Source organism: Xiphophorus couchianus, chromosome 9 (genome assembly GCF_001444195.1).
Source record: "Xiphophorus couchianus chromosome 9, X_couchianus-1.0, whole genome shotgun sequence".
Classification (NCBI taxonomy): Eukaryota; Metazoa; Chordata; class Actinopteri; order Cyprinodontiformes; family Poeciliidae; genus Xiphophorus; species Xiphophorus couchianus.
Window position 1 is genome coordinate 11,693,751 of NC_040236.1, and position 24,270 is coordinate 11,718,020.

The following is a 24,270-nucleotide window of genomic DNA, read 5'->3' on the forward strand; positions in this document are numbered from 1 at the left end:
TTTGTTGGGTGATTGGTTTATTATTTGTTGTTCCTTAGGCCAACAAGATCACAGGAATGACCTGAGCCATCCCATCCATGCTGACAACTGTCTGCTGGATCCAGACGCCAACGAGTGTTGGAAAGAACCACCAGCATACACATACAGAGATTACAGGTAGGACAATGATGTGTGTCTTCAAAGCATGATTTAATCCAGTGGATTATATAATCTCGTATTGATTCGGTGTTGTCTTTTCCATTTTCAGTGCACTGTTGTATCTAAATGGAGATTTTGAAGGAGGGGAGTTTATATTCACAGAAATGGATGCCAAAACAGTCACGGTGAGATGGTTATCCAGAAAAAATAGATTTTACTTCATAATGGAGATCCTATAGAAGGAGATAACACCAGGGGTTAATTTATATGTTCTGTGTTTGAAGATAATTAATGAATAAATAAAAAAATTAAAGCTAATTTTCATCTAGCTTGCAAGTGGCCCCAAAAGAAGAATATAATGTTGTGATAATATAAACAAACTAAATTTAGATCTTTCTTTTTCAGGCATCAATAAAACCAAAGTGTGGTCGGCTGGTGGGTTTCTCATCAGGGGGAGAGAATCCACACGGTGTGAAAGCCGTCACCAGTGGGCAGAGGTGTGCTGTGGCCCTGTGGTTCACCTTAGATCCGCTCTACAGAGAACTGGTAAACAGACTTTAAGGTCACTTCAGTTAGTAGTATGATTTCGGTTTTACCTGCAGTGCTTTAGAAAATGATTAACACCGCAGGATTTGTTTGCAGCCAAGTGAAAGCCATTTTACTAGAACTCTGTGTGATGGATCAGCAGTGATAACCTCATGTTTGTGGAGTAGGCTGATAAGAGTACAGTGTTCTGAAATTATGTTTTGCTTTTGTCTTTAACCCAAACTGAGTCTGTACTTTTTAGAATCACATTTCTCTGTCATAAAAGCTGCAAGTCTTTTGGAGGATGTCTCATACAATTTGCATAAAACTTTGAAACTGAATTTTTTCCTCAGTCATTTTTGTAACATCAGTGGGAGTGAGTACAATTACTTACCAAAGTTTCCTAACAAGCCTACACTCCATCAGTTTGGGTGCCAGAGTTCTTTTCTTTTTCATTTTTGTTGATATGACATCAACAGATGCAATTATGAGAGCATAATTAGAAGCCTTCATGTGGACGAGTACAACACCAGGCTATGTCTAAATAGTTTACCTGATTTACCAAACTAAAAACAACTGGACATGGCAATGAATAATCTGTATGTTTAAGCTTATTCCTATTTTTGAACACTTACTAATGTTTAGAGACCAACTGCTATCTCTCAGTGATTCAGATAAAAATGGCATTACTATTAATCTTCTTTTACAATTACTCATCATTTGCTACAATCTGACTTCTCATACTTCCTCGTCTGAGTCATGGTCCTAAAATATACAGCTCCGGAAAAAATTAAGAAACCACTTAAAACGATCAGTTTCTCTGATTTTACTCTGTATAGGTATATGTTTGAGTAACATGTGTTCATTGTTCTTTAATTCTATGAACTACTGACAACATGTCTCCGGAATTCCAAGCAAACATTTAGTGTTTATTTGCAGAAAATGAGAAATGGTCAAAATATCGAAAAAGATGCAGCGCTCTCAGGCCTCAAATATTGTATTGCAAAGAAAACAAGCTAATATTCATTTAGAAACAACAATACTAATGTTTTAACTCTGGAAGAGTCCTCAGTTATTTGGTGGAATAACTGAGGTTTTCAATGGGGTTCAGTGCAGTGGGCTCTTAATTTTTTCCGGAGCTGTGTAGTATATAATAGTAATATGTTTTTACATTAACATATGAGTATCAAGGTAACTGCACTCATAGACAACATGTTGCATCTCGGCGTAAAAACTACTAAATAAGTTAATCTTCCAATATCTTTATTTGGTCATTCCTTTTATTTGCTGTATGAACAAAGTTATTTTTTTCTCTTCTTTCCTTCTCACCTGTGTCTTTTTGTCCTCATTATTTCCAGGAGAGACTGCAGGCGGATGAGGTGATCCAGGCTTTGGACACACAGTCTGTTTGGGGTCAGGGCCTCACCATCAACCCTAAAGATGAACTGTAGAGGTGGTGCACGCAAAGAAGTGTCCATCACTTCTTCATTATCTTTACCAATGAAACCCTTTGGTATATTTTGCTATTTATTAAACAATGTTTGGATCAGAACATTTCTATTTTTGTACTGTGCTATACCGAAGTGCAAAGTTAATAATAGTGTTGTGTAATTGGTTTTATTTGTACCGTTAAACTTCTGTTTGGCTTTTGAACCTTTTTCCAGTAACATCCTGTTGTTTGGTATTTTTTATGCTGTGAACTGTGAAGTTGATGTTTCACTGTTTGGGGTTGTGATTGTTTCCAAGCTTAATTCAGAAAACTCTGAGGTTAGTAACAAAATATACCTGAAACCTTTATTACAACTAGAACTGCTACAAAAATATATGTATTGTTACACACAGTAAGATGTTACTCAGTTTTTGAAATTGCCAGTAATAATTTTCAAGGTTGGTGGTACACTGTTCCTCTATTTTGGAAATTGCAATAATTGGAACCTGTTCCATGCTGAATACATAATTTGTAAGAGCATTGTACAGTTTTGCACATTTACTGATATGAGAATGGTGATCTCATGAGTATTTGATTTATTTATGTTTTTTAGACAGCTGATGTCTGCATTTCATATGAAAAAGGTTGTTTTTTTTTTCATGAAAGATGCCAGCTGTTCCTGTTTCAAGGAATGTGTTTTTATGAGCATTTATTACTTCATGCCTGTATTGATCATGATGATGATGATACACTGTAAGTCAAAACTTAAAGTTTCCTATGTGCTCTCAATATTTGTATTGTGGCCTTAAGAGGGAGACCATTTTTGTTTAAGTTAACATAAAATGGGTGTGTTCACGCATAGAAATAAAAACAAATTGAAATTGTTTATAATTTGTCTATTATTTATATTTAAAATGAAATATCCAATATTCAAAATGAACTTAAAATGTGTATTTTCCAGGAACATAGTGCCATTTTAGAGCACAATCAAATCTCTATATGACTTTAAATTTGATGAGGAAATAATATTGTAACATGATGTGACTTGAATACCTGAAAGGTGAAAAGCAGTTTTACACAACAGAACTATAATTTTGTTGTGTAAAACTCCTAAATCTACAAAAAAAAATCTCCATATTGATTCTCTATCTAGATAAAGTCCTCTATCCCTTATTGTTTACTTTGATTATACTGTAGGTCATCCTCTTATTAAAAATAGGCTGCTATCCGACTGCCTGAAGAGCTGAGCTGAAAACAATTTTACCTACGAATTCAGGCATTTTGATCAAAGTTTCAACTGTTTGGTCTCAGTCTGTAAACATTTAATTCAACATGAATCATAAACTTTTAAAACACATTTAAAGAGGATGTATCTTTTTACCCGTGCTCAGATTAACTATTCAGAATAACAATGTTGCACTAAGTCAGCATGTAGACGTACAAAACTAGAACTGAGAGCATTGAAGATCACCCAAGATCAGACTGAACAGTCACTTTCCTAAGAATTAAGACTTTATTGCCATTTCAGATACTCGTGTAGCTGCTGACTATAAATATTTATTATAGTTTGGATTTAACCAAAATGTAAAAAGTGCTGAAATTGTACTGTCTAGGTTTTCTTAGACACAAAACAATAAAACCTTTTTTTTTTTTACATCTTTGGACATACATCAGAAGATAAAGTTTTTCATTCATGAGAATTAGCTTGGTCTACATGAAGTTAATCAAGCATTCTGATCAAAGGCATGCAATGAGAATCAATTAATCTGTATTTTAGGAAGCACTTCATACAAAGTGATGTGTATCTGTTGCTACACAGAATATAATTCATAATATAAAAAAAAATTCACTCAATTTACTGGATGATTGATTGAGGTCTGTTTACATGAAAGGAGGTCACTGTGCTTTACTTTTCTCAAAACGTATTGTAACATAGCACAGAAAACAATACAACATAACACAGAGTACACACAATATTTCATTCATACCTTGTGAACAGATATATATATATATATATGATAAAATAAAGTTCAGTTGCAATTTTTAATAAGCGCTAGATGTTGTGTATGAATTGGGAGGGTGTGTGGGGCTTGTTTGCCTCAGTAGCGGTAAGCGGAATCGTCGGTGAACTGGAAGGGTCTGTTTTTGCTGACGGAACAGATCAGCTCCGTCATACGGCGCGAACGCCGCACCTCCAATCCCAACCTGCGGGATTGCTCTAAGGCTAACAGCTGCTGTGCTCGCTTCTCATCCTGTTTCCGCTTCAGCCACCTGGAAAAGGCAAGAAAATATTGTCTAAAAAAAAATGATTTTAACACGATAGTTAGTCTAATGATTAATACTTTTTAATAGTTATTTTTCTGCTCTATAGACCAGATCCCCAAAGAAAATGTTTGTAAAATTAATTTTGTAATATTTACCCTTCTCTCAACATCAAATTTAGAAAGCAAAGCTGCAAATATAACATGTTTTACACCAAAGATCTATAATATCTACTTATTATGAAAGTTCACACAGTTTACTGTCTCCCTGCTTACTGGTAGATGTTTTTCCAGTCCCAACTTTTTTTACACCTCATCCACTGGGTTTTAGACCAGTTTATCACCCCTGTCAATATGCAATACCCCAAACTAATTAGTCTCCATATTAAATGACTGTGAACCTCACAGGCTCCAGTAAAGTGAAAACCAAGACCTTCACAAGAACATCATCTTTAACTACACTGCAATGATGTCTGTATAATTTAAAAAGCTGAGATGTGGAATTATCTAATTATTTGTTGTTTGTTACTACTATTGATGACTTTGAATGAAACAGATAAGGAGGTCACACTCACAGATTGAAGGCATGGTCACACTCCTGGCGGCTGTGCATTAGGCAGTTACACTCCTCCTCATGTTTCCTGAGCTCCAGAACCTGTCTCTCTCTCTGCACCTGCTCCTTTTTCTTTTTAAGCCACGACCTGTAGGCCTCCTCTGGGTCATAGACGTCTCTCTGTGGCCGCGGGTAGAAGTGGAGATAATTAAAAAATTGTGAATGTTTTTTCTTTCTTAGTTGGAAGGTTTATATCAGCATTCTAACTTTTGAGAAAGAAGAGGCATTTTTAGGATTTTCTTTCTGAGTATGACACACTGACTTCCTCCAGGAGAAAACATATAAGGGTCAGATGGTGACCAAATAAGACAATGATTGAGATTTTGGGACATAATGGTAAGAGGTGACCTTCAGCATCATGTTTCAGTGCCAGTATTGCGGGTACGTTGCACAGTGAAGCTGGAATGAAGCAAGAAGACTTTCTTCAAATTTTTAAACTTGGCTTGGAGTCAACATCTGAATGACTAAAACATTGACAAAAGTTTTGAAATACGCATTAAAATTGGTTTTGGCATTGATTATTAACAACTCTACAAAAACTCATGCACTGTGAATAAACACCACCTTCAAGATACGAAGCCAAACAATTTAAATGAAGTCCTCTGATTCTGACTAAGAGTCCTCCAGTATTCAGTTTGTACTATGCCAGCGTCTTGCTGATGGCTAAACATTTAGTCTCACAGTGTGAACATAAAAACTTCTAAATGCCACTGTAGCTATAACCGCCTATTCTCACTCTCCAAATTATTGTAGCTAATTGAAGGCTGGAGGTTGTTTTGATCATTACAACCCCTAAGGTTAAAAACTATTTCAATATTTTGATCTCAAAACACTCATACAAGCTCCAGTTCTGCATTAGGCTGCATAGTTATCTTTTTGGAGATAATCACTGAGAATAACTGCAGGCTTGGGAAACAGTTTCCTCTAAAAAAATGAGAGAAAGTTAGAGGGAGACTTTGATCTTCATAGAGAGGAGGAGATGGGATCCTTTGTGTGATGTGGATTAATATTTGACAGGTTTTGTGCTGCCTACCTTAGCATTCATCCTCTCTATCTCCTTGGCACGGTGAATCTTTCTCTCCTCAAAAATCTGTTCTCTTTTCCTTATCAACCAGGACTTGAAGGCTTGCTCGTTCTCCTGTTTCTTTAGCTCCTCTTCCTCGCGTTTCCTCTGCTCTGCCTGACAAGAAGAACGACAATCTACGTGAAAAAAAAAGGTTTACCAATGTCAGAACTACAATACTGCAATGCAAATATCTACAAATTTATCTTTTATTATCACACCTCTCTGGCAAGCCTCTCCTTCCTCTCATTCATCTTCTGCAGCAGCTCTTTTTGCTGTGAAGAGAGAGCAAAAGTCGCCTTGGAAAGAGTTCCTGTCGCAGACTGCACTCGCCTCTTGCCGTTTCTCATCTGGGTCCCTTTCTGGCCTTGGCTGGCCGAACTGGGTCTGACCTTGGGCACAGTCGGAGGTCGAGGCGCTTGACGTTTATCAGTGCCCAGTTGAAAGGAGGGTTGGAGGTGAGCAGACGACTGTGTACTGCTGCCTACATTATTTACTATTGGCGGGAGGAGACTCTGGCTCTCCATATCCTTCATACTAACAAGGTCAAACTTACCATCTTTTTCCACAAGCACTTTACTCTCCTTAGTTTCCTGAAGTCCTTCAACACTAAATCTTCTGTATTCCTTGCTTTCGTCATAAGGAGAAAGTGTTAACTCAGAAATCTTCCGTGATACCTCAGAATCTGCATCTGTAACCTTGGCTCTTTCCTCGCTGCTGACTTCTCCTTCGGTATCACTGGTGTATAACTCGGACCTCTTCCGTGATACCTCAGACTCTGCATCTGAAACCATGGCTCTGTCCTTGATGCTAACTTGTCCACTAGAGTCAATGATCAAGTTAGACAACACCCCTGATACCACACATGCTGCACCTACAATCAAGGCGCTCTCCTTTTCTTCATCAGTGTCATCGGAGTTGCTATCTGGAAGGAGTGGGGGCACCACCAGGTCCACCAGTGTGTCTTTAAAGTGAAGCCGTCTCTGTCTTGTCATATCTGGCGTTTCCTGTTCCTGCAGTTCCTTGTTGGCCTGCTCGATTTTACCCAAGATGTACATCTGTTCCTCATCTGTCTGCTCATACATCTCAGAAGGTGATTCTGCAGGCAATGATGTACTCTCCTTGTCTGTGTCATAGCCTAACGGCTCCATAGGAGATGGCCACCTTTCTTCATGATCTTCCACATGGTCTGGTTTTTTGTCCCTGTCTTCATTTCCTATCCCTTCTCCTGGGGTCTCTTCCTTCTCCAGTTCTTTGTCTATTTCTGCGTCTATGTCCCCATAGTCAGAGCCCTGTTCAGTAGATGAAATAGACATTCATTACTTAGGTTGTAATGTAGACAAAAGACCAAGCTCAACACTTAGACTTTGATAATCTGCTAGTGTGATAGCAGATATGTCTGTTTGCTCATCAATGATGCATTGGGAAGTATCAGACTGAAAGTATGCCACTGCATGTGAAAAGCATTGGTTTCACATGCAAGCAGTGAGATGTGCCAGGTTGTGTAACTTAACACTATTACCCATCACACTTTAAAGGAGCTCTGTGGGTTAGTGACACATTCAGGACACACAGAAGGGAACTCCAAACATACAGAGCCTTGATGCAATTGCATTCATACTTTTAGTGTCATTACAAACACAAATTTCATGTCATTTAGATTATAATAATTATGAAGTCAGAGAGAAATGATAGTTTAAATTTGTTTTACAAATACAATTTTGAAAAGTGTGTCGCTTACATAAAAATGATGGGCAGTCATTTTTTATTGTTTGTTTTCATTAAAAATTGTGATAAAATTTGTGATTTATTGTGTGATATGTTATAATGCAATAATATAATATAATATAACTGATTATGTAACACAAAAAATAATTCCTTATTTTTATTGTTTTTCTTCTTTGTTACATGAGAGCATTGGTGAACATCAGTACAGTCAAAAATATGATTAAATCTAATTAAATATTATTGCATGATGTATAGCAGTAAATTTGCATTATTAAATTCATGTGGTCTTTTGTATATGTGTACATTTAATTTTTTGAGAGCAGTATTTATATTTGCAGTATCATCAGAGTCAAAGCAAACAAGAGGTCCATGTTAGTTCTGAAGGAGCTGTGTTAAAATAGTCTAGTCAAAGTCTTCACATAATTTGAATTGAAAATCTGAAGCAAAACTGAGTGAGCTTTAGATTTTTTGAAAATAGAACTTGGATAATATTTTCAGTCCCTACAAAACTGTTAGACAAATGTAAAAAAAAATCACTTCCAACTTAAATTACAGTCCAAGGAATAGATTCACAAAGGCTAAACACAGATTTATTTATTTTTTTAGATTTTTATTTTTTAAAAACTGGGAAAAAAGGAGAAATCATAAATCCTTTCCCTTCCTCTTCACAAAATGTACTACTTTGGGTTGGTCTATCTATCACATAGACAGATGATGTGGCAGCTGTAATGTGACAATATGTTGAAACCTCAAGAGGTATAAATACTGTACTTTTGCAGTACAACGTGGATTCACCCCAGAAATTAAAATGTATTGTTATCCCACAGAAAAGGGAAAAAAAAGCACCTGTTCACTTTGGCCCTCCTCACCGATTAGCCAGTCAAGATCCTTTTCAAAGTCGTCTTCATAATCCTCCTGAGACTTGGATGAATTTGCCTCAGTCATGATCTGCTGATGAGAGACAAAAAGACCAAATGTTAAATAAATTTTGCAATGATTTTAAGTAATTTTTTTTTACAAATATAGCTAACTGTTTATGGCCATACCATGAAGCTGATCCACATTGGGTTTTAAGATATTTCTTAAAAGTAATAGGGAAAGTCCCTTCATAGTTCTGGTCCATAGTAAATATGCATTTTGGCTGTACTGTGTTCCTATGTAAATATATATCCTTATTTAAACCAAAGTATGTTTTTTTTGTATTTGATTTTTATTAGTATCTCCTAAAAATATAAACACAAATCTAAGACACATGTTTTATCCACTTATACTCTTCTACATTGGAGCCCGCTGGATATAAACCACTGACAGCGGTCAGAGTGAAAAGTTTAATTAAAAATTCAGTGATCAAGGCAAATGGTTAACATACAGACGTCGTCTGAAGTAGGAGACCAGGATTTAACCAGTGTGTGCTTGAATAAGCAAAACAAGAAAAACACCACAATCGTGCTGTTGTTAATATGATATTTACTTAAAATGCGATGCATAGCTGTTTGGCAATGTCCATAAGTAACTTATTAAATCGACATCACAGCGAAATAAAGACAAACTCTGAATAAATTGTTCGTGATTTGTCGCCATCTGGTGAATAATAGGTGGTATTGCATAATTACCCAAACTTTATTTCTTTTTAAACCATCAATCCGAATCCCGTAGCTAAAACAACGGCTAAATGTTTAATTTTAATTTGCGTAGTATTGTAAATTGTAAGAATTTACAACACTGGACTCAATACAAGCTAAGACAAAAAAATACCCCCGTTAATCTGGTTTATTTTTTATAGTGCTGGTTGACAGAGATACGTAAAATAGGAAAACTAAAAGTCGCGAGAGCAGCAATCAAACACTGATCTTTTCCTCTTTCATGCTAAACAGAAATAGATAAGAGATTCTTACCAAATGAATGTTAGCTATTCCACTCACCAACAGGCTGCGCAACGACGTGCCGTCGATGAGTTAGGGAAATCAATTTAGATTGTCGAGTTGTTTCGTTGTTATTTCTCCATCTCGTCGTCCTACATACTGCGTAGCAGTCTGTATGGCAACACCTGCTATCATAATCTGGCCCGAGTCTCTTCAGCCTTAAAAGCTTTAATAGACGTGTCGTCATGGCAACCAACAACACGCTTTATCAAAAGCGCATGCGTACAACAAACACGGCCTGCTGTAAAGCTACTGTTTTATGTTTCACACATAAGGGTCCATTCCGTACCTTTATGTGTATTGAAAAGTTTAATTACTTCGGATTCACCTACGTTAAGCACATTGTACAGATTAATTACACACAGACTGATGTTTTCATATTTCTGTTAATTATAAATTTCCGTTAAAGCCAATGAAAACATAACATTTAACATTCCACCAGGCCAATAAAACATCTCTATACACGAACATGGGCTTGATGGATACCGTAGTATTTATAAAACATGCTTAGAAGTTGATCAAGAAAATCCGACAAAACGAGTTCCACTATGCTAATATTGAATATGACTGTATTTAATATTGCACCTAAAATATCAACTGCTGCTCTCTATAAATAGATAGACAGACAGACAGACAGACAGACAGACAGACAGATATGTGGTATACTGGATCATTTGAAATTTATCATTTACTAAATTAAAGGTTTAGTATATTAGCAATAAAAAACAATTGACATAGAATATTAAACGTATGTCGATCCCCTTTTTAAGTAACTCGAGAAAACGGAGCGCTAGACTTTTTAATCACTTCGAAAAACACTGGGTAAATGTGAAGTCCTTGAACGTTACATCCGTGTCTAGCGTACGGCATTCTGGGTCTTGTAGTTGTTATTTAGCATTCTACTCTTTGTTCTTCCCTCCTTGGATACGTTAGAACTACATTTCCCAGGTAGCCGTTATCAGTACCCAGAAACCACCCGCCCCTTTACTGGACAGTTTTTAAAACACGACTATCATAAGTTGCATGCACGTAGGCATGCAACTTATGATAGAGTCAAGGGTTGTTCCTGCTCATTGATTAGTTACTGTTGTCACTACACTGAAGATAGCAAAACTTAAGTGTTTTTCTTGAAAATGGCGTCCATCGTCCTTTTATCGGTAAAGCAGACGGCTCAGACCAAAGCAAAACGGTGTTTGGGTTCTCGATTAAAGGGTCTCGCAGGTGCTGGTGGCCCATCCGCAACTTTCCTTCCGGAAAGGGAATGGCTTTCCAAAGGCTTGAACTTACGGTTCATGTCCCACGGGACCGCTGGTCGGTCCGCAGCCGGGACAACCAGAAGGGGAGCCCTGGCGTTTAGTGGTGCGGCGGCAGTAGCAGCCGCAGCGGTGGTGGGCTTTCTGGCTAACGCTAATCACTTCCAACGGGCAGAGATGGCGACCACAATCCCCCAGAAGGCAAAGAAGAAGAAGGAGGAAGAGGAAGAAGAGGGGGACATTGCGCAAAGATGCCGGGGCTTCATGTCGGTCCCGGTGACCGACATCAGTGTACTGGAGAAAAGGAAGGACGAGATGAGCACCAAGATGGAGATGCTGATCATGGAGACTCAGGCTGAGTTCTGTAAAGCCCTGGAGGAAGTGGACGGTGGGACATTCAAGGTGGACAAATGGCAAAGGAAGGAAGGTAATGCGGGGATCACTGGGGCAGCTAGTGGCTTGCACTTCTCTAACAGGCCATACAAATACAAACACTGTTCTTAAAGGGGCAGTAGTATGTAAAATCGACGTTTGTTTGCATCAGAAGCATACCTGGAATGTTGCCTTGATTCTTTCATGCATGTTTGAAAAATCCTTTAGTCTCCAATGACAACCATTCAGAAGTGCAAAACGCCTGGGCAGACCTAGCACCGCCTCCTCGGAGCTGCAGTTTCCAAGCTTCCCAGCTTCTGGCTCACAGAGCAGCCCTCCTTTAGGACTCCCCCAATCAGCTCCTTCAGACTAGCCAGAATCAATTAGCAAACACCTGGTGAAATTTCTGGTGGTATTATATTAAACAGAAAACATTTTGTTTTCTGTTGTTAAAGGTTTATTAGAAGAGCAATGTTGTGATGACTTTCTGAAGGTGGAGTTTCAGAAAGAGCAGAATTTTCAAGGTGTTTAAATAACTAAATTATGAAGTAATATTTTATATATATATATTATTTTTAACAACTAAAACACATAATACTTCCCCTTGTAATACTCTGGGGACTTTTTTTAATGGAAGAGACAGGCACGCACAAGCAATATCAACAGACATAAATGCAGAAAAACAACAAATTTTCACCATTTTGTTTGTTTTTAGGTGGAGGAGGAATCAGCTGTGTGATGCAAGATGGAAAGGTGTTTGAGAAGGCAGGAGTTAATGTGTCGGTGGTGTTCGGGTATCTGACTGAGGAGGCTGCGAAACAGATGAGAAGCAGAGGGAAAGTCCTCAAAGGGAAAGATGGTGGGTTCTGCTTAGAGTTATACTTTCTCCCTTAACACCTTCACTTCAGGTATCTAAAATATAACTTGGCTCTATTTTGCTTCAGGTAAGCTGCCATTTTGTGCCATGGGTGTGAGCTCCGTCATCCACCCCAAGAACCCTCACATTCCCACAGTGCATTTCAATTATAGATACTTTGAAATAGAAGAGGAGGACGGTGAGTCCCTTTTTAAAGCATCTGTGTCTTGGTGTCAGTGGCTCTATTGACTCTGTGGATTGATGATGATCTTTGTTTCCTTCTCCCTGTTGCTTGTATTGTGTGTGGGTGTGTGTGTGTGTGTGTGCTTTCAGGTTCCAAGCAGTGGTGGTTTGGTGGAGGAACAGACCTGACCCCAGTGTATATTGACAGAGAAGACGCCTTTCTGTTCCACAACACTCTGAAGGAGGCCTGTGACAAACATCACCCGAAGTACTACGCAGACTTTAAAAAATGGTACAGCTCCATCAGTGACTCTGACGTTTCTGTGCACATCAGCCTATGTGTGTGTTTTAAGGACTAATTCCAGTGAATTTGTGTGGATGAATTACAATGGGTGTACCCTCACTGCTGGCTGGTGATAAGAGGAAGTCTCTCCCAAAATCTACAGATGCAGAAGAAAACCGTTGAGCAATGCTAGAGGTCATAAATGACTAGTGTTGATGTGGACAGGAAGGGTGGGAAAACTATTTTTCAACATTTTGTTTTCTGTTGTATAGATGAAAGAAAATGATATAGCATCTGTTCAGATGGATGTTTATTTTCCAGATAAATCCTTGACTTTAAGTTTGTAAAGTTATCAACTTCTCTGTTCACTTTTTGTGTCTTCCAGGTGTGACAGGTACTTCTATGTCCGTCACAGAGGAGAGACTCGGGGCATTGGAGGAATCTTCTTTGACGACCTTGACTCCCCAAATCAAGAGGAGGTGTTCAACTTTATTAAGAGCTGCGCTCGAACCGTGGTGCCCTGTTATCTTCCCATTGTGAAGAAACATCTTAATGATTCCTTCACTCAAGAGGAGAAGGACTGGCAGCAAGTGCGACGAGGAAGGTGAGTGGAAAATTCATTATATCACAGCTGATGTGTTTCGGGGGGAAAGAAGTAAATTTAGTTGAATGCTGTGTTTGAAAAATAAATATTTGTCAACGCAAATGCTATTATAGAAATTAATTGTGAAGTTTTGTATTTTATATTTTAAAATTATAGCAAAGCACCCTGAACTTTGGAAAGTTGATTTTGGGAAAGTTATTCAAAGCTTAATGTAGGAGCCCTGTAATATGAAGAGTCTATTTTTTAGAGTTACTATTTTGTTTGTGTTGCAGATATGTAGAGTTCAACTTGGTGTACGACAGAGGAGTAAAGTTCGGCCTTGCCACACCTGGCTCCAGAATCGAGAGTATCCTCATGTCCCTCCCCCTCACTGCCAGGTAAGACATCAGCTCTCCTTCTCTCTGTCCAATAGTAATCAGCCGTCTGTGTTGCCTGGTAACCGACTCCTCCTTCCTGTCCAGGTGGGAGTACATGCACGAGCCTGGTAAAGGTTCCAGGGAGGCCGAGATGCTGGAGGTACTCAGAAACCCAAAGGAGTGGGTGTGAGAGCCGCAGTCAAAGTTTTACAGAAAGAACAGCCTTTGTAGTATTTTTGTAAAATTGTAACCTGTTTTACAAGACCTGTGTTTATAAGAAAATATCAAGTTTCATCAATTGTCTGAGGACTTTACTTGCACTGTTAATTTCCTTCTTTCATGTATTTTCAAATCAGCCTTCTTAAAAGCTTTAAGGATAATGATGTTTTTAATAATTGAGTTTTGTGCCATTTGTCTCTCCTTGGTAGAATGAATCACATAAATTACCTTCATAGATTACCTGCTTGTAGATCTGTCTGTCTTTTTACTCATAATGGCAAGCATAATTTTTCTCCTTTCTCTTATTTTTTAATTTTCCAGTGACTTGAATTAGTCTTCTAATCTTCTCATTTATTTATTGAAGCACTAAAAGGGAAAAGGACAAACTGAATGTATGTGCTTTTACCACTGATGTACCAGAAACAATAAATCAGATTTTGACATATTCCTATCTGCTCTAAATATTTAATTTTGTTCGATCTATCAGACCTAAAAAGCAAGAATTAGTTGAAATTGCAGGGAAGTGGTGTACTAAATTTTATAAGGGATATATTTGAGAATTACCCAGAAGTGAAAAAATGTCAGTTGAGTGTGTTTGTATAAATGTTTCTCTCCGTCTCTTGCATTAATTTTTATAGTGTACAATCCCCCGTAATTTATAATTTAAAAGAGCTGTTTAAAGGATTTAAATATAACATTGAGTTGATTGTCCTGGGTGTCTTTAATATTAACTGGATAGATAATTGAGAAAGCAATTCAAGAGAATTGCCAGCAAAATGTAATTTATGCCAGCCTACTATTATAAATATTAATAAAAATTAATATTTTTATTAACATAAAAATATTAATTTGCTAAATCCTAAGAATGTTGTACCCAAATATGAGACAGAACTGGCAAGAGTTCATTGTGATGATGTTGGTCCATAATGCAGTAAATGAGTGTTATGTTTACTTTATTAGTAATTCTGTGAACAAGTTCCTCTTAAGCCAATTCAGCACAGCTCCACCAAAGGACGGGGTTTAATAACTGAGTGCGTCATTTATGACTTCACTGCACAATAATTTTTATTTCTCCAACATCAAATCTACATCCACCTAAACAATTTAACCTTGTTCATGTTATTTATGTTAAATGTAACATGATGGATTTAAAAATGATTTAATCAACACTGTCATGTATCCATTTTATCTGCTTAAAACTTTTCAGCTGTGAAAGTCACCTTTAGAGGTTTCCCTTACAGGCCAACTGGCTTAAGTTCCACTCTAAAAGTTCCTGGTGAAAATGAAAACCATTTATCGGTGCATGCAATGGCTGAGTCAGAGAAATCCAAAATGTCTTGTTGCTTGGACCTCACGACAGGAACTTCTTTGTCCATGAGTTGCTTGGTGTGGCATCCAAAATGTTTTCCTCCTTTCGCTGAACCATCTTCACAGTGTTGTAGAACTCGAGAACATTTTTTGATGGTCTCGGTCGCTGAGGACTCGGGATTTTATTTTAAGACCAGTCAAGACCGCACATACTGTCCAGTTTATTTGTTAACATGTCTGTTTTCATTGGATGCAAAACACACCGATTAAAATCCAAGCAATAACGTGACTTACCATTTACGTGTTTCTGTTACTTGCAGCTATATTTCACCACATACACACACAAGCCCACTTTTTCACTATTCTCTTTACTTCACTAGGAAACTGCGAGAAAGCAGGTGTTCATACAACTTTTGACAAGAACCTTTTCTGTTCCCGTGAACAAACTCCACCCACACTGAGTGGACACTCAGCAGATGTGAAGGAAAACATAAATACTCTCTGCATGACTCATTTATCTTGATTTTAATCAGCGGGTCAATTTGACCCTGAACAGTATGTGTGTCTCAAGTTCAATTATAAAGATCACCCATTGAAAAAAAATTAAATGTAATATTAAAAAAAATTACCAAAAATCAATTTCAAGGAAATTATAGGGGTTTTTTGTGTGTCTAGGTTTTTTCAGTGGACATGAAAAATGTAAATTCCATTTTTTTTAAATGTCCAAATGAGTAAATGAGTAGGTTGTCGTCATTGATCCTTAATTTCTGAGAAATAAAAAAACATCATTGCACAAATATTGATTGAAATGGTTAGTATTGGAGTTAATAATCAGATACAAAATGTTTTGGAGGAATGTTTTGGTTTCTGACACTACTGCGTGATTAAACACTCCCTGGGTCAAATTGACCCACGAACATTATTGCTGTACCCCAGAAACGAACATAACAGGAGGGTTAAAAAACATTTAATATATGAACTGATTTTCCATAATTTAGCTTATGTATATAATGTACAGTGTTTTTTTGTGTCACCAACTATGCATGTAACGTGATTCGTGTGCTGAGGGGCGATCATGAACGGCAGAGAACAGATTCGAGGTGAGGCAGGCAGTTCTCTTGCCTCATCGCAGGGGGCGCTCATGATCCCAGAAATTGTGACTAAATTGTGACTCGGACCCTAAAAGTCTTAGTCTCGATACAGTCTGGTCTTGGTCTTGTGTTGGTCTCGGGTTAGGTAGTCTTGACTACAACACTGCAACTTCATTCTGAAACTGCACACTTCCTCATAAACATCTGTGATGCACAATTTTGTTTTCTCATGCTTTTTTTTTTACAAGTTGATCAAAAGCTTGTAACAAAATGCTTTGGAAAAACAGATACTGAGGACATAGTTGTAGATCTTTAAAAGTAACTGACTTAATATGAGCTGACAGCTGATTACAGGCGTGCTTGCAGGCCTTGTGAGTGATGCCGGGCAGTTTTCTTTCAAATGTGATCATTGGCATTTTTTAATAGCTGGTAAGCAGAGTGGTGCTGTTAAAATGTGACATTAGCAATATTCTGTGACATGCCCAGTCTCCTAAATGATCAAAGCTTAATAAATGCCATTTGCTGTTTCACCATAATCCTCCTAAAGGCCAAGTAACCTGCACTGGACTATATCAGTCACAGAGAAATATCTCACAGACACTGGAAATATATTTTTTTTCTGTTTCCTTGGTGTGAGGCATCTGAGAAGTGTACTGGCTCACATCCAGAAGGACGCAGGTCTTGCAAAATATCCCCCCAGTCGTTAATCCTAAAATATTTTATAATCATTTCAGCTTTAGTTCTTCATATCTGCATCGCTCATTTTTTATTTTATTTTTTATTTTTTTTACAACACCTGAGTCTTGTAACAAAATGGCATTAAGCTTAACAGTTTATTTTGCACATGCTTCTTCACACTCCCACAGTTAGGGATACACAGTGAATCTCATGTACAGCAGAAAACTCAACGCCCCAGCACCTCACTGAATACCCCTGCACCTCTCACTGCGTTACTTTACCATTCAAATCACTTAATCTCTTTATGGTTTAAACCTTAGTTATAAATACTGGACATCATGTCAGATTCTTCTGAGCTTTTCTCTCCATCAGACTATTTTCCTCCTCTCTCCTCATATGTCAGTCCTTCACTTTTCACAATCCCCTCCAAAAACATTAGAATCTATAACATACTGAAATTATTGACATTTACCAAAAAACTATAATTTGGATCTACACAAGCTTACGCAGCAGAAGAAATTATCTTTTTTTCCTAATCACTCTCAGTCCATGCAGTTCTTGCCTCATCCAGTTTTACTGTAAGAGACTCATTTTTGTGAGGAATCTTTGTAAGTCCAAACTCATACTCATGAAAATATAAGCTGAAGGTTTGCAGTTAATACTAAAACATCTTACTTTCCAGAGAATTTTTTTTTAATCATCCTGTTTGTCCTATTCTTCCGAGGGCAAACTGCACTCACTCCCTGCTCTCTCGTCTTGCCTTTTGTTGTTCGTTTTGTTAGCAGAAGCTTGTTATTTATCATATTTTACATATCATCCGAGTGCAAACAGTTAACACAAACCATATCACAGCACAGCTCCTCTTCAGTGGGCGGAAAAAAGAACAAGAACATAACAGTAAGGCAAATAAAAGGAAATAAAGCAAGTATTTAAAGTAAAAGAACAGTAGCTATATTGGCAGTCATTATTATTTTCCCAGTATTTCTTCATCTATTGCTGGTTCATTCAGCAGGGATCATCCGAGTCCCTCAGTTTTAATCTTTAATCTTCAGAGGAGTACTCGTTGAAGTATGTCAATACTATATTATTATTATTATTGTTATTGATTTTATGTGCATACACATAATATTTCAATGATGTGCGATAAAGTTTGTCTGGGCTTTCGGCTCCGTCATTATTCTGAAACGAAGAGAAAAAATAAATCCACCTCAAAAGTTAATTATTGTTTTATAAGAGACCCTGATACTCGTCCTTATCCTCTGAACTGATATGAATGACTAACATTTAATTAAATTCAATTAAAACCCATTTGAATGTAGAAACGATAAGTCGTTCCTTTAAACATTTTATTTTCTATTGCTCTTCATCGTTTATGTCAGCTTTGGATCTGTATTTCTATCATCTTAAGATTTACTTTGACTATTGTCTTGATGTTCTGCTCTGAAACAACAGTTAAAATAACTAATTTAATTTAAAAAGCAGTTTTGCAGACATAATGTCTTCAAAATGGCAACATAAAATATTATTCTCAAAATAATGTTTTGAGAATAATAATAATAATAAAAAAGAAGTTATTCTTAAGCTATTAATGGATGTCTTATGGAATCTGATTGCATTTTGCAATTATTTTAAAACTAACTTTGAAATCTGGCAGCTCTCATAAAATCAGCAACGACTAGCCAATAATTCTTCGTGTTGTCATGTCAAAGGTATCTTCTTCAAATATCGTGAACAGAAAAATAAATATATCTTCTTCAAGGGAAGATATTTTCCTTGAAGAGAAATCTTTTCTTTTCAAGGGAGAAAATATTTCGAAGCTTTCATTCTTTGGTTTCTCAGAACGACAGTGTCTTGTTTTCAGACATATCGAAAATATTGTGAACAATGTGTCATTCAGAATTTCCTCTTTGTGGGACAACGAAGGTTGTTTCTGTTTCTATTCATCAATTTCAGTAAATATTGTTTTCTCAAAAATTTTAACTGGAATCTCTCCAGGAATTACTTTAGGTCCCATCCCAAATCTTTCAGGGAGATTTGTCTCCCGGGACGTCACAGTGGAATATTTCTTAAATAGAAAAAAAATTTGAGTTACATCCACCTAAAATAGATTTAATCTTGTTCATGTTATTTGTCTATGTTAAATGTAACATGATGGATTAAAAGGGGATGAAATCAACTCCATGTTTTTATTTTATTTTCTTGCAACTTATCAGCTGTGATGACCTCATTAAACAGAATGCAAGACTAAGACTTAAAGCAGACATTTCCATGTAAATAAAATTAAAAACAAATGCAATATTGACTGCTCAAAAGTATTTTACTCATTAAATGTTATTTAAAGAGCTGGATTCTACTAAGGCCAGTGATCCACTTTACAAAGAAGATCTTTCACAAATATTTCTTGCTACTTTTTTCTCAAGCTGTATTTTTTTAACTTTTGCACAACCTGGAAGAATTATGTCTTCACAGAAATTTGCAGCTCATTTTTGATCAGGTCTGTGCTGCATCTGTTCCTCAAGTCTGAACATTTACTCTGCATCAAAGAAAAAATTCTCTCGACAAATTTTAAAAGCATTTGAGCCTGACAATAAAAACAAATGAAAGAGTCTTAATTGTTTGGCAATGTCGTTTCTGATGCTTGGAGACACTTTATCGTCTTCTTGATCTTCTTGGATTTTGTAGCATCACATCTTACTTTCTGTAGTTTTTTGTTTTTGCTACAACAAAGCTCTTCATAGAGCTGATCCTTGTTAATTATTTTTGCCATTTGGAGAGTCGCAGCCACTGTCTTCAAGTCACTGCAGAAGGTTTCCCCATACAGGTCAACTGGCTTCAGTTCCACTTTAAATATTCTGGTGAAAACTAAAACCATTTAACATCGCATGCAATATCTGAGTCAGAGAAATTCAAGAAGTCTATTTGGACCTCACGTCAGGAACTTCTTTGCTCATGAGTTGCTTGGTGTGGTATCCAAAATATTGTCCTCCTTCCGCTGAACCATCTTCATTCTGAAACTGCACACTTCCTCATAAACATCGGTGACGCACAATTTTGTTTTTTAAAGAACTTAATAAAATCAATATAGACACAGTTTTTCTGTATTCTTAGAAGTCTGTTTTAGAGGAACAGGACAGGTAAACCGAGAGATGATGTCAGAGCTGAGCAGACAAAGCTGATTTTGAGTAATGCTGGGCAGTTTGCTTTCAAATGTGATCATTGGCATTTCTTAGTAGTTGGTAAGCAGAGTGGTGCTGTTCAAAGATGACATTAGCATTATTCTGTGACATGCCAGGTCTCCTAAACATGCTTTTCAGACAGTTTTTCAAAGCTTGATGGATGCCATTTGCTGTTTCATCATCATCCTCATAAAAGGAAAGTAACTGGTGCTGGACTCCATCAGTCACAGGAAAATACTGGAAATATTTTTCTTCTCTCTCTACTTTTACTTCTTACCACGCTTATGACAAATCAGTGGCTGTATTTCCTTTACAAATGGGTGCAAAACTGTGTCAATATTCCGCTAATGTCAAAGAGACACAACATTGCAACTGAAGTCTTTCCATTAAATAAGAAAAGCAGTTAAAGTCACACATGAATAAATTTGATCAAAATGATTTTTTGAAGTCATTTAAGTAAAGTGAGTCTAAAAAGCCACGCCCACAGAACCATCTGCCTTGCTATAAATTCATCTGGCCACCAGTTAACATATCACACTGGATCCCTGGAGTTTCAGTGAGCAGAGATGGCGACCAAGATCTCCCACAACGCGAAGAAGAAGGAGGAGAAAGGACAGAGCATTACGGAAAGATGCCAGGGCTTCCTGACTACCCCGGTGACCGACATCAGTGTGCTGGAGGAAAAGAAGGACGAGATGAGCACCAAGATGGAGATGCTGATCATGGAGACTCAGGCTGAGTTCTATAAAGCCCTGGAGGAAGTGGACGGTGGGACATTCAAGGTGGACAAATGGGAGAGGAAGGAAGGTAATATGGGGATCTTCAATGGTTTAACCTAACTGCAAATACTGCTCTTAAAAATAAAATGTATTCAAGTTTGTTGTGAATCTCCAGCAGATAATTTCAGATTTGATCAACTTTTAATTGGAAAATCCCTCAGAGCTCTGTTTTCAGATCATTTGTTTCTGCTTTGCTTTGTTTCTGCTGTAAAGAAATATACCAACATCTCATTACTTTTTTGTGCAAAACACCCAGCTATGCAGTTTCTTTAAAGAAATGCATAAATTCCAACTACTAGATTATGTCAGACATTAAGAAATACCTAAATGATCATTACTTTCAATTAAAGTCAAACTGACTCGGTTACAAACTGCAGAGGCTTCCAACCTGCATCAACAGAAGAATAGACATGACTCCATTTTTAATGTCTCTACAGTGATCAACCTCCTAACTGTTCCTATTTGCTTTGTCAGACAAGTTTTTAGTTTGTTTGGTTTCGTAATATAAAGTATTAATTCTTAACCTATTTTGTTATTCTTGTTCTTTTTTTTATTATGAATCACTTTGATTATCATCTGTGTAAGATGCTCTTCACAAACAATATCAACAGACATAAGTGCTTAAAACAACTAATTCTTACCATTTTTGTTTGTTTTTAGGTGGAGGAGGAATCAGCTGTGTGATGCAAGATGGACATGTGTTTGAAAAGGCAGGAGTGGATGTGACAGTGTTGCTAGGTTGTCTGACTGAGGAGGCTGCGAAACAAATGAGAAGTGGAGAAAAAGTCCTCAAAGGGAAAAATGGTGGGTTCTGCTTATAGCTTGTGCATTGTATCCAACAAGTACAGTTATACTTTCTGCCTGGAAACCTTCATTTCAAATGTAACTTGACTCTATTTTGCTTCAGGTAAGCTGCCATTTTGTGCCATGGGTGTGAGCTCCATCATCCACCCCAAGAACCCTCACATACCATCAGTTCACTTCAACTACAGATACTTTGAAATAGAAGAGGAGGACGGTGAGTCCCTTTTTAAAGCATCTGTTTCTCTATTGACTCTGTGGATTAATGATGAGCTCTGTTTCCTTCTCCCTGTGGCTTGTATTGTGTGTGTGTGTGTGTGTGCTTTCAGGCTCCAAGCAGTGGTGGTTTGGTGGAGGAACAGACCTGACCCCAGTGTATATTGACAGAGAAGACGCCTTTCTGTTCCACAACACTCTGAAGGAGGCCTGTGACAAACATCACCCGAAGTACTACGCAGACTTTAAAAAATGGTACAGCTCCATCAGTGACTCTGACGTGTCTGTGCACATCAGCATATGTGTGAGTTTTTAGGACTGATTCCAGTCTTGCCCTGGAATCTACAGATGCAGAAGACAGTTGAGCAATGTTAGAGGTTATAAATGATTAGTATGGATGTGAACAAAATGTGCCAATTTTTTTTTTAGATTAGATTAGACTAGATTAGATAAGCTTAATGGTCTACAAGGGTCAATTTGTTTGCAGACAGCAAGAACAATTGCCGATAAATACATATATACATAAATTTTTTTACAATAATAGTACACCACCATATAGCACCATACAATCGTATACCACCACAGTTTGGGCTTATTTCAAATCATTGATGAGGACAACACTAACTGGGACAAATGAACATTTATACGTCTTTGTGTTACATTTAATTGCCTTGAATCTATGAGCAGAAGACAACAACATGAAATGGTGATGTTGTCTTCTGTTGTATAGATGAAAGAATATTATTATACAGTAGCTGTTCAGGTGAATCTGCCTGTTGTCTTCCAAGATAAGTCTTCAAGTTGGAAAATTATCAACTTCTCTGTTCTCTTCTTGTGTCCTCCAGGTGTGACAGGTACTTCTATGTCCGTCACAGAGGAGAGACTCGGGGCATCGGAGGAATCTTCTTTGACGACCTTGACTCTCCAAATCAAGAGGAGGTGTTCAACTTTATTAAGAGCTGCACTCGAACTGTGGTGCCCTGTTATCTTCCCATCGTGAAGAAACATCTTAATGATTCCTTCACTCAAGAGGAGAAGGACTGGCAGCAAGTGCGACGAGGAAGGTGAGTGGAAAATTCATTATCCACCCATCCATTCATCCGTTTTCTTACACCCTTCTACCTGGTGGGGTTGGGAGGAGTGCTGGTGCCTATCTCCAGCTAGACATTTCGGGCAGGAGGCGACGTACACCCTGGAAAGTTCACCAGTCCATCGCAGAAAATTTATTATAGCACTCAAATTCCTAAAATGACTTTATATCCCTCAAAACTGATAGCTTTTAGGATAAAGGATGAATATAGTGTAATGCTTTTTATTTGTCAAGAGATATCCGGTTGTCGTCTACAGTCATCAGTATGAATTTTGAATCAACTTGAGGATGTTAATTTATTTAGTCCACTCTTTTTTTTCTTCTGACATTACAATAATTTATTATTAACTTTTGCAACAAGAATTGAAGGCTGTTTGAACTTATTGTGGATTTTCTCAAACTCACACCGGTTTAAAGCAATAAATACAGGTTCCAGTTAATATATAACCCCCCTACTAATGCTTGCATAAAAAGGGGAGAGGATATCACGGATTTTGTAAACATTAAAAGATTACTGTACAATAGTATCAGACACTTTTGTCTGGTACTTCCTTCCTTCTTCCCTTCCTTCTACCCTCCACCCTCTTATCATTTTTATTCTTCCTTCCTTCAAATCCGCCTGCTGTAGAAATTCATAGTGAAGTTTAGTATTTTAAATGTAATGATAAATCAAAGCACTGTGTTCTTCAGAAAGTTGAATCTGGAAAATTAATCTAGGATTTTTTTCATTAAAGATGAGTAGGAACTCTATAATGTGAAGAGTGTTTTTCAAATTGGTATTTTGTTTGTGTTGTAGCTATGTAGAGTTTAACCTGATGTATGACAGGGGAATAAAGTTCGGCCTTTCCATGCCTGGCTGCAGAGTCCTCATGTCCCTCCCCCTCACTGCCAGGTAAGACATCAACTCTCCCGCTCTCTGTCCAATAGTAATAAGTTGACTGTGTTGCCTGGTAACCGACTCCTCCTTCATATCCAGGTGGGAGTTTATGCACGAGCCTGGTAAAGGTTCCCGAGAGGCCGAGATGCTGGACGTACTCAGAAACCCAAAGGAGTGGGTGTGAGCGCCGCTGTCACAGGTTTACAGAAAGAACAGCCTTTGTAGTAGTTTTGTAAAACTGTAACCTGTTTCACAAGGCCTGTGTTTATAAGGAAATGTCAGAGGACTTTATTTTTTCAAATCAGTCTTCTTAAAAGCTTTAAAAAATAATGTTTTAATAATTGAGCTTTGTGGTATTTGTCTCTTTGTAAATATATATTTAGTATATTAAATATACTAAATATTTAAATTTTGTGTTTGACCAATCAGCCCTAAAAAGCAGGAATAAA

General features: G+C 37.4%; 4 protein-coding genes across 11 annotated transcripts in view; 3 read left to right on the forward strand and 1 right to left on the reverse strand.

Annotated features, from left to right (window-relative positions):
* The window catches only part of p3h2 (prolyl 3-hydroxylase 2), a 49,114-nt gene extending 46,136 nt beyond the window's left edge, over positions 1–2,978 (forward strand). Inside the window, exons 12-15 of the mRNA XM_028027483.1 lie at positions 39–156; positions 248–323; positions 544–684; positions 2,022–2,978. Coding sequence (XP_027883284.1) covers positions 39–156; positions 248–323; positions 544–684; positions 2,022–2,114 — 428 coding nt within the window. The 3' untranslated portion in view covers positions 2,115–2,978. The remainder of the gene's footprint in view (positions 1–38; positions 157–247; positions 324–543; positions 685–2,021) is intronic.
* Positions 2,979–3,586: 608 nt separating this feature from the next.
* On the reverse strand, positions 3,587–9,977 carry ccdc181 (coiled-coil domain containing 181). 8 transcript variants are annotated; one of them, XM_028027488.1, is made up of 7 exons: positions 9,680–9,933; positions 8,604–8,708; positions 6,586–7,321; positions 6,251–6,447; positions 6,000–6,146; positions 4,929–5,086; positions 3,587–4,363 (listed from the first exon to the last, which is right to left on the reverse strand). In XM_028027488.1, exons 2-7 carry the CDS (start codon positions 8,700–8,702, stop codon positions 4,192–4,194), a joined length of 1,509 nt encoding a protein of 502 aa, XP_027883289.1. In that variant the 5' UTR covers positions 8,703–8,708; positions 9,680–9,933; the 3' UTR covers positions 3,587–4,191. The 8 variants fall into 8 exon arrangements, 7 of the variants coding, with proteins under 7 accessions (XP_027883289.1, XP_027883290.1, XP_027883291.1 ...); XM_028027489.1 differs by having other exon boundaries at positions 6,251–6,304; positions 6,707–7,321; positions 9,680–9,932; XM_028027490.1 differs by having other exon boundaries at positions 6,251–6,304; positions 6,908–7,321; positions 9,680–9,905.
* Positions 9,978–10,647: 670 nt separating this feature from the next.
* LOC114150790 (oxygen-dependent coproporphyrinogen-III oxidase, mitochondrial-like) lies at positions 10,648–14,256 on the forward strand. Its single transcript, XM_028027491.1, has 7 exons — positions 10,648–11,359; positions 12,020–12,163; positions 12,249–12,359; positions 12,494–12,635; positions 13,012–13,230; positions 13,503–13,607; positions 13,692–14,256. The coding sequence occupies exons 1-7, from the start codon at positions 10,813–10,815 to the stop codon at positions 13,774–13,776; spliced, it is 1,353 nt and encodes a 450-aa protein (XP_027883292.1). The 5' UTR covers positions 10,648–10,812; the 3' UTR covers positions 13,777–14,256.
* Positions 14,257–20,609: 6,353 nt separating this feature from the next.
* LOC114150791 (oxygen-dependent coproporphyrinogen-III oxidase, mitochondrial-like) lies at positions 20,610–24,113 on the forward strand. The gene is made up of 7 exons (XM_028027492.1): positions 20,610–20,865; positions 21,498–21,641; positions 21,745–21,855; positions 21,968–22,109; positions 22,700–22,918; positions 23,741–23,836; positions 23,921–24,113. The coding sequence occupies exons 1-7, from the start codon at positions 20,625–20,627 to the stop codon at positions 24,003–24,005; spliced, it is 1,038 nt and encodes a 345-aa protein (XP_027883293.1). The 5' UTR covers positions 20,610–20,624; the 3' UTR covers positions 24,006–24,113.
* Positions 24,114–24,270: the final 157 nt, after the last annotated feature.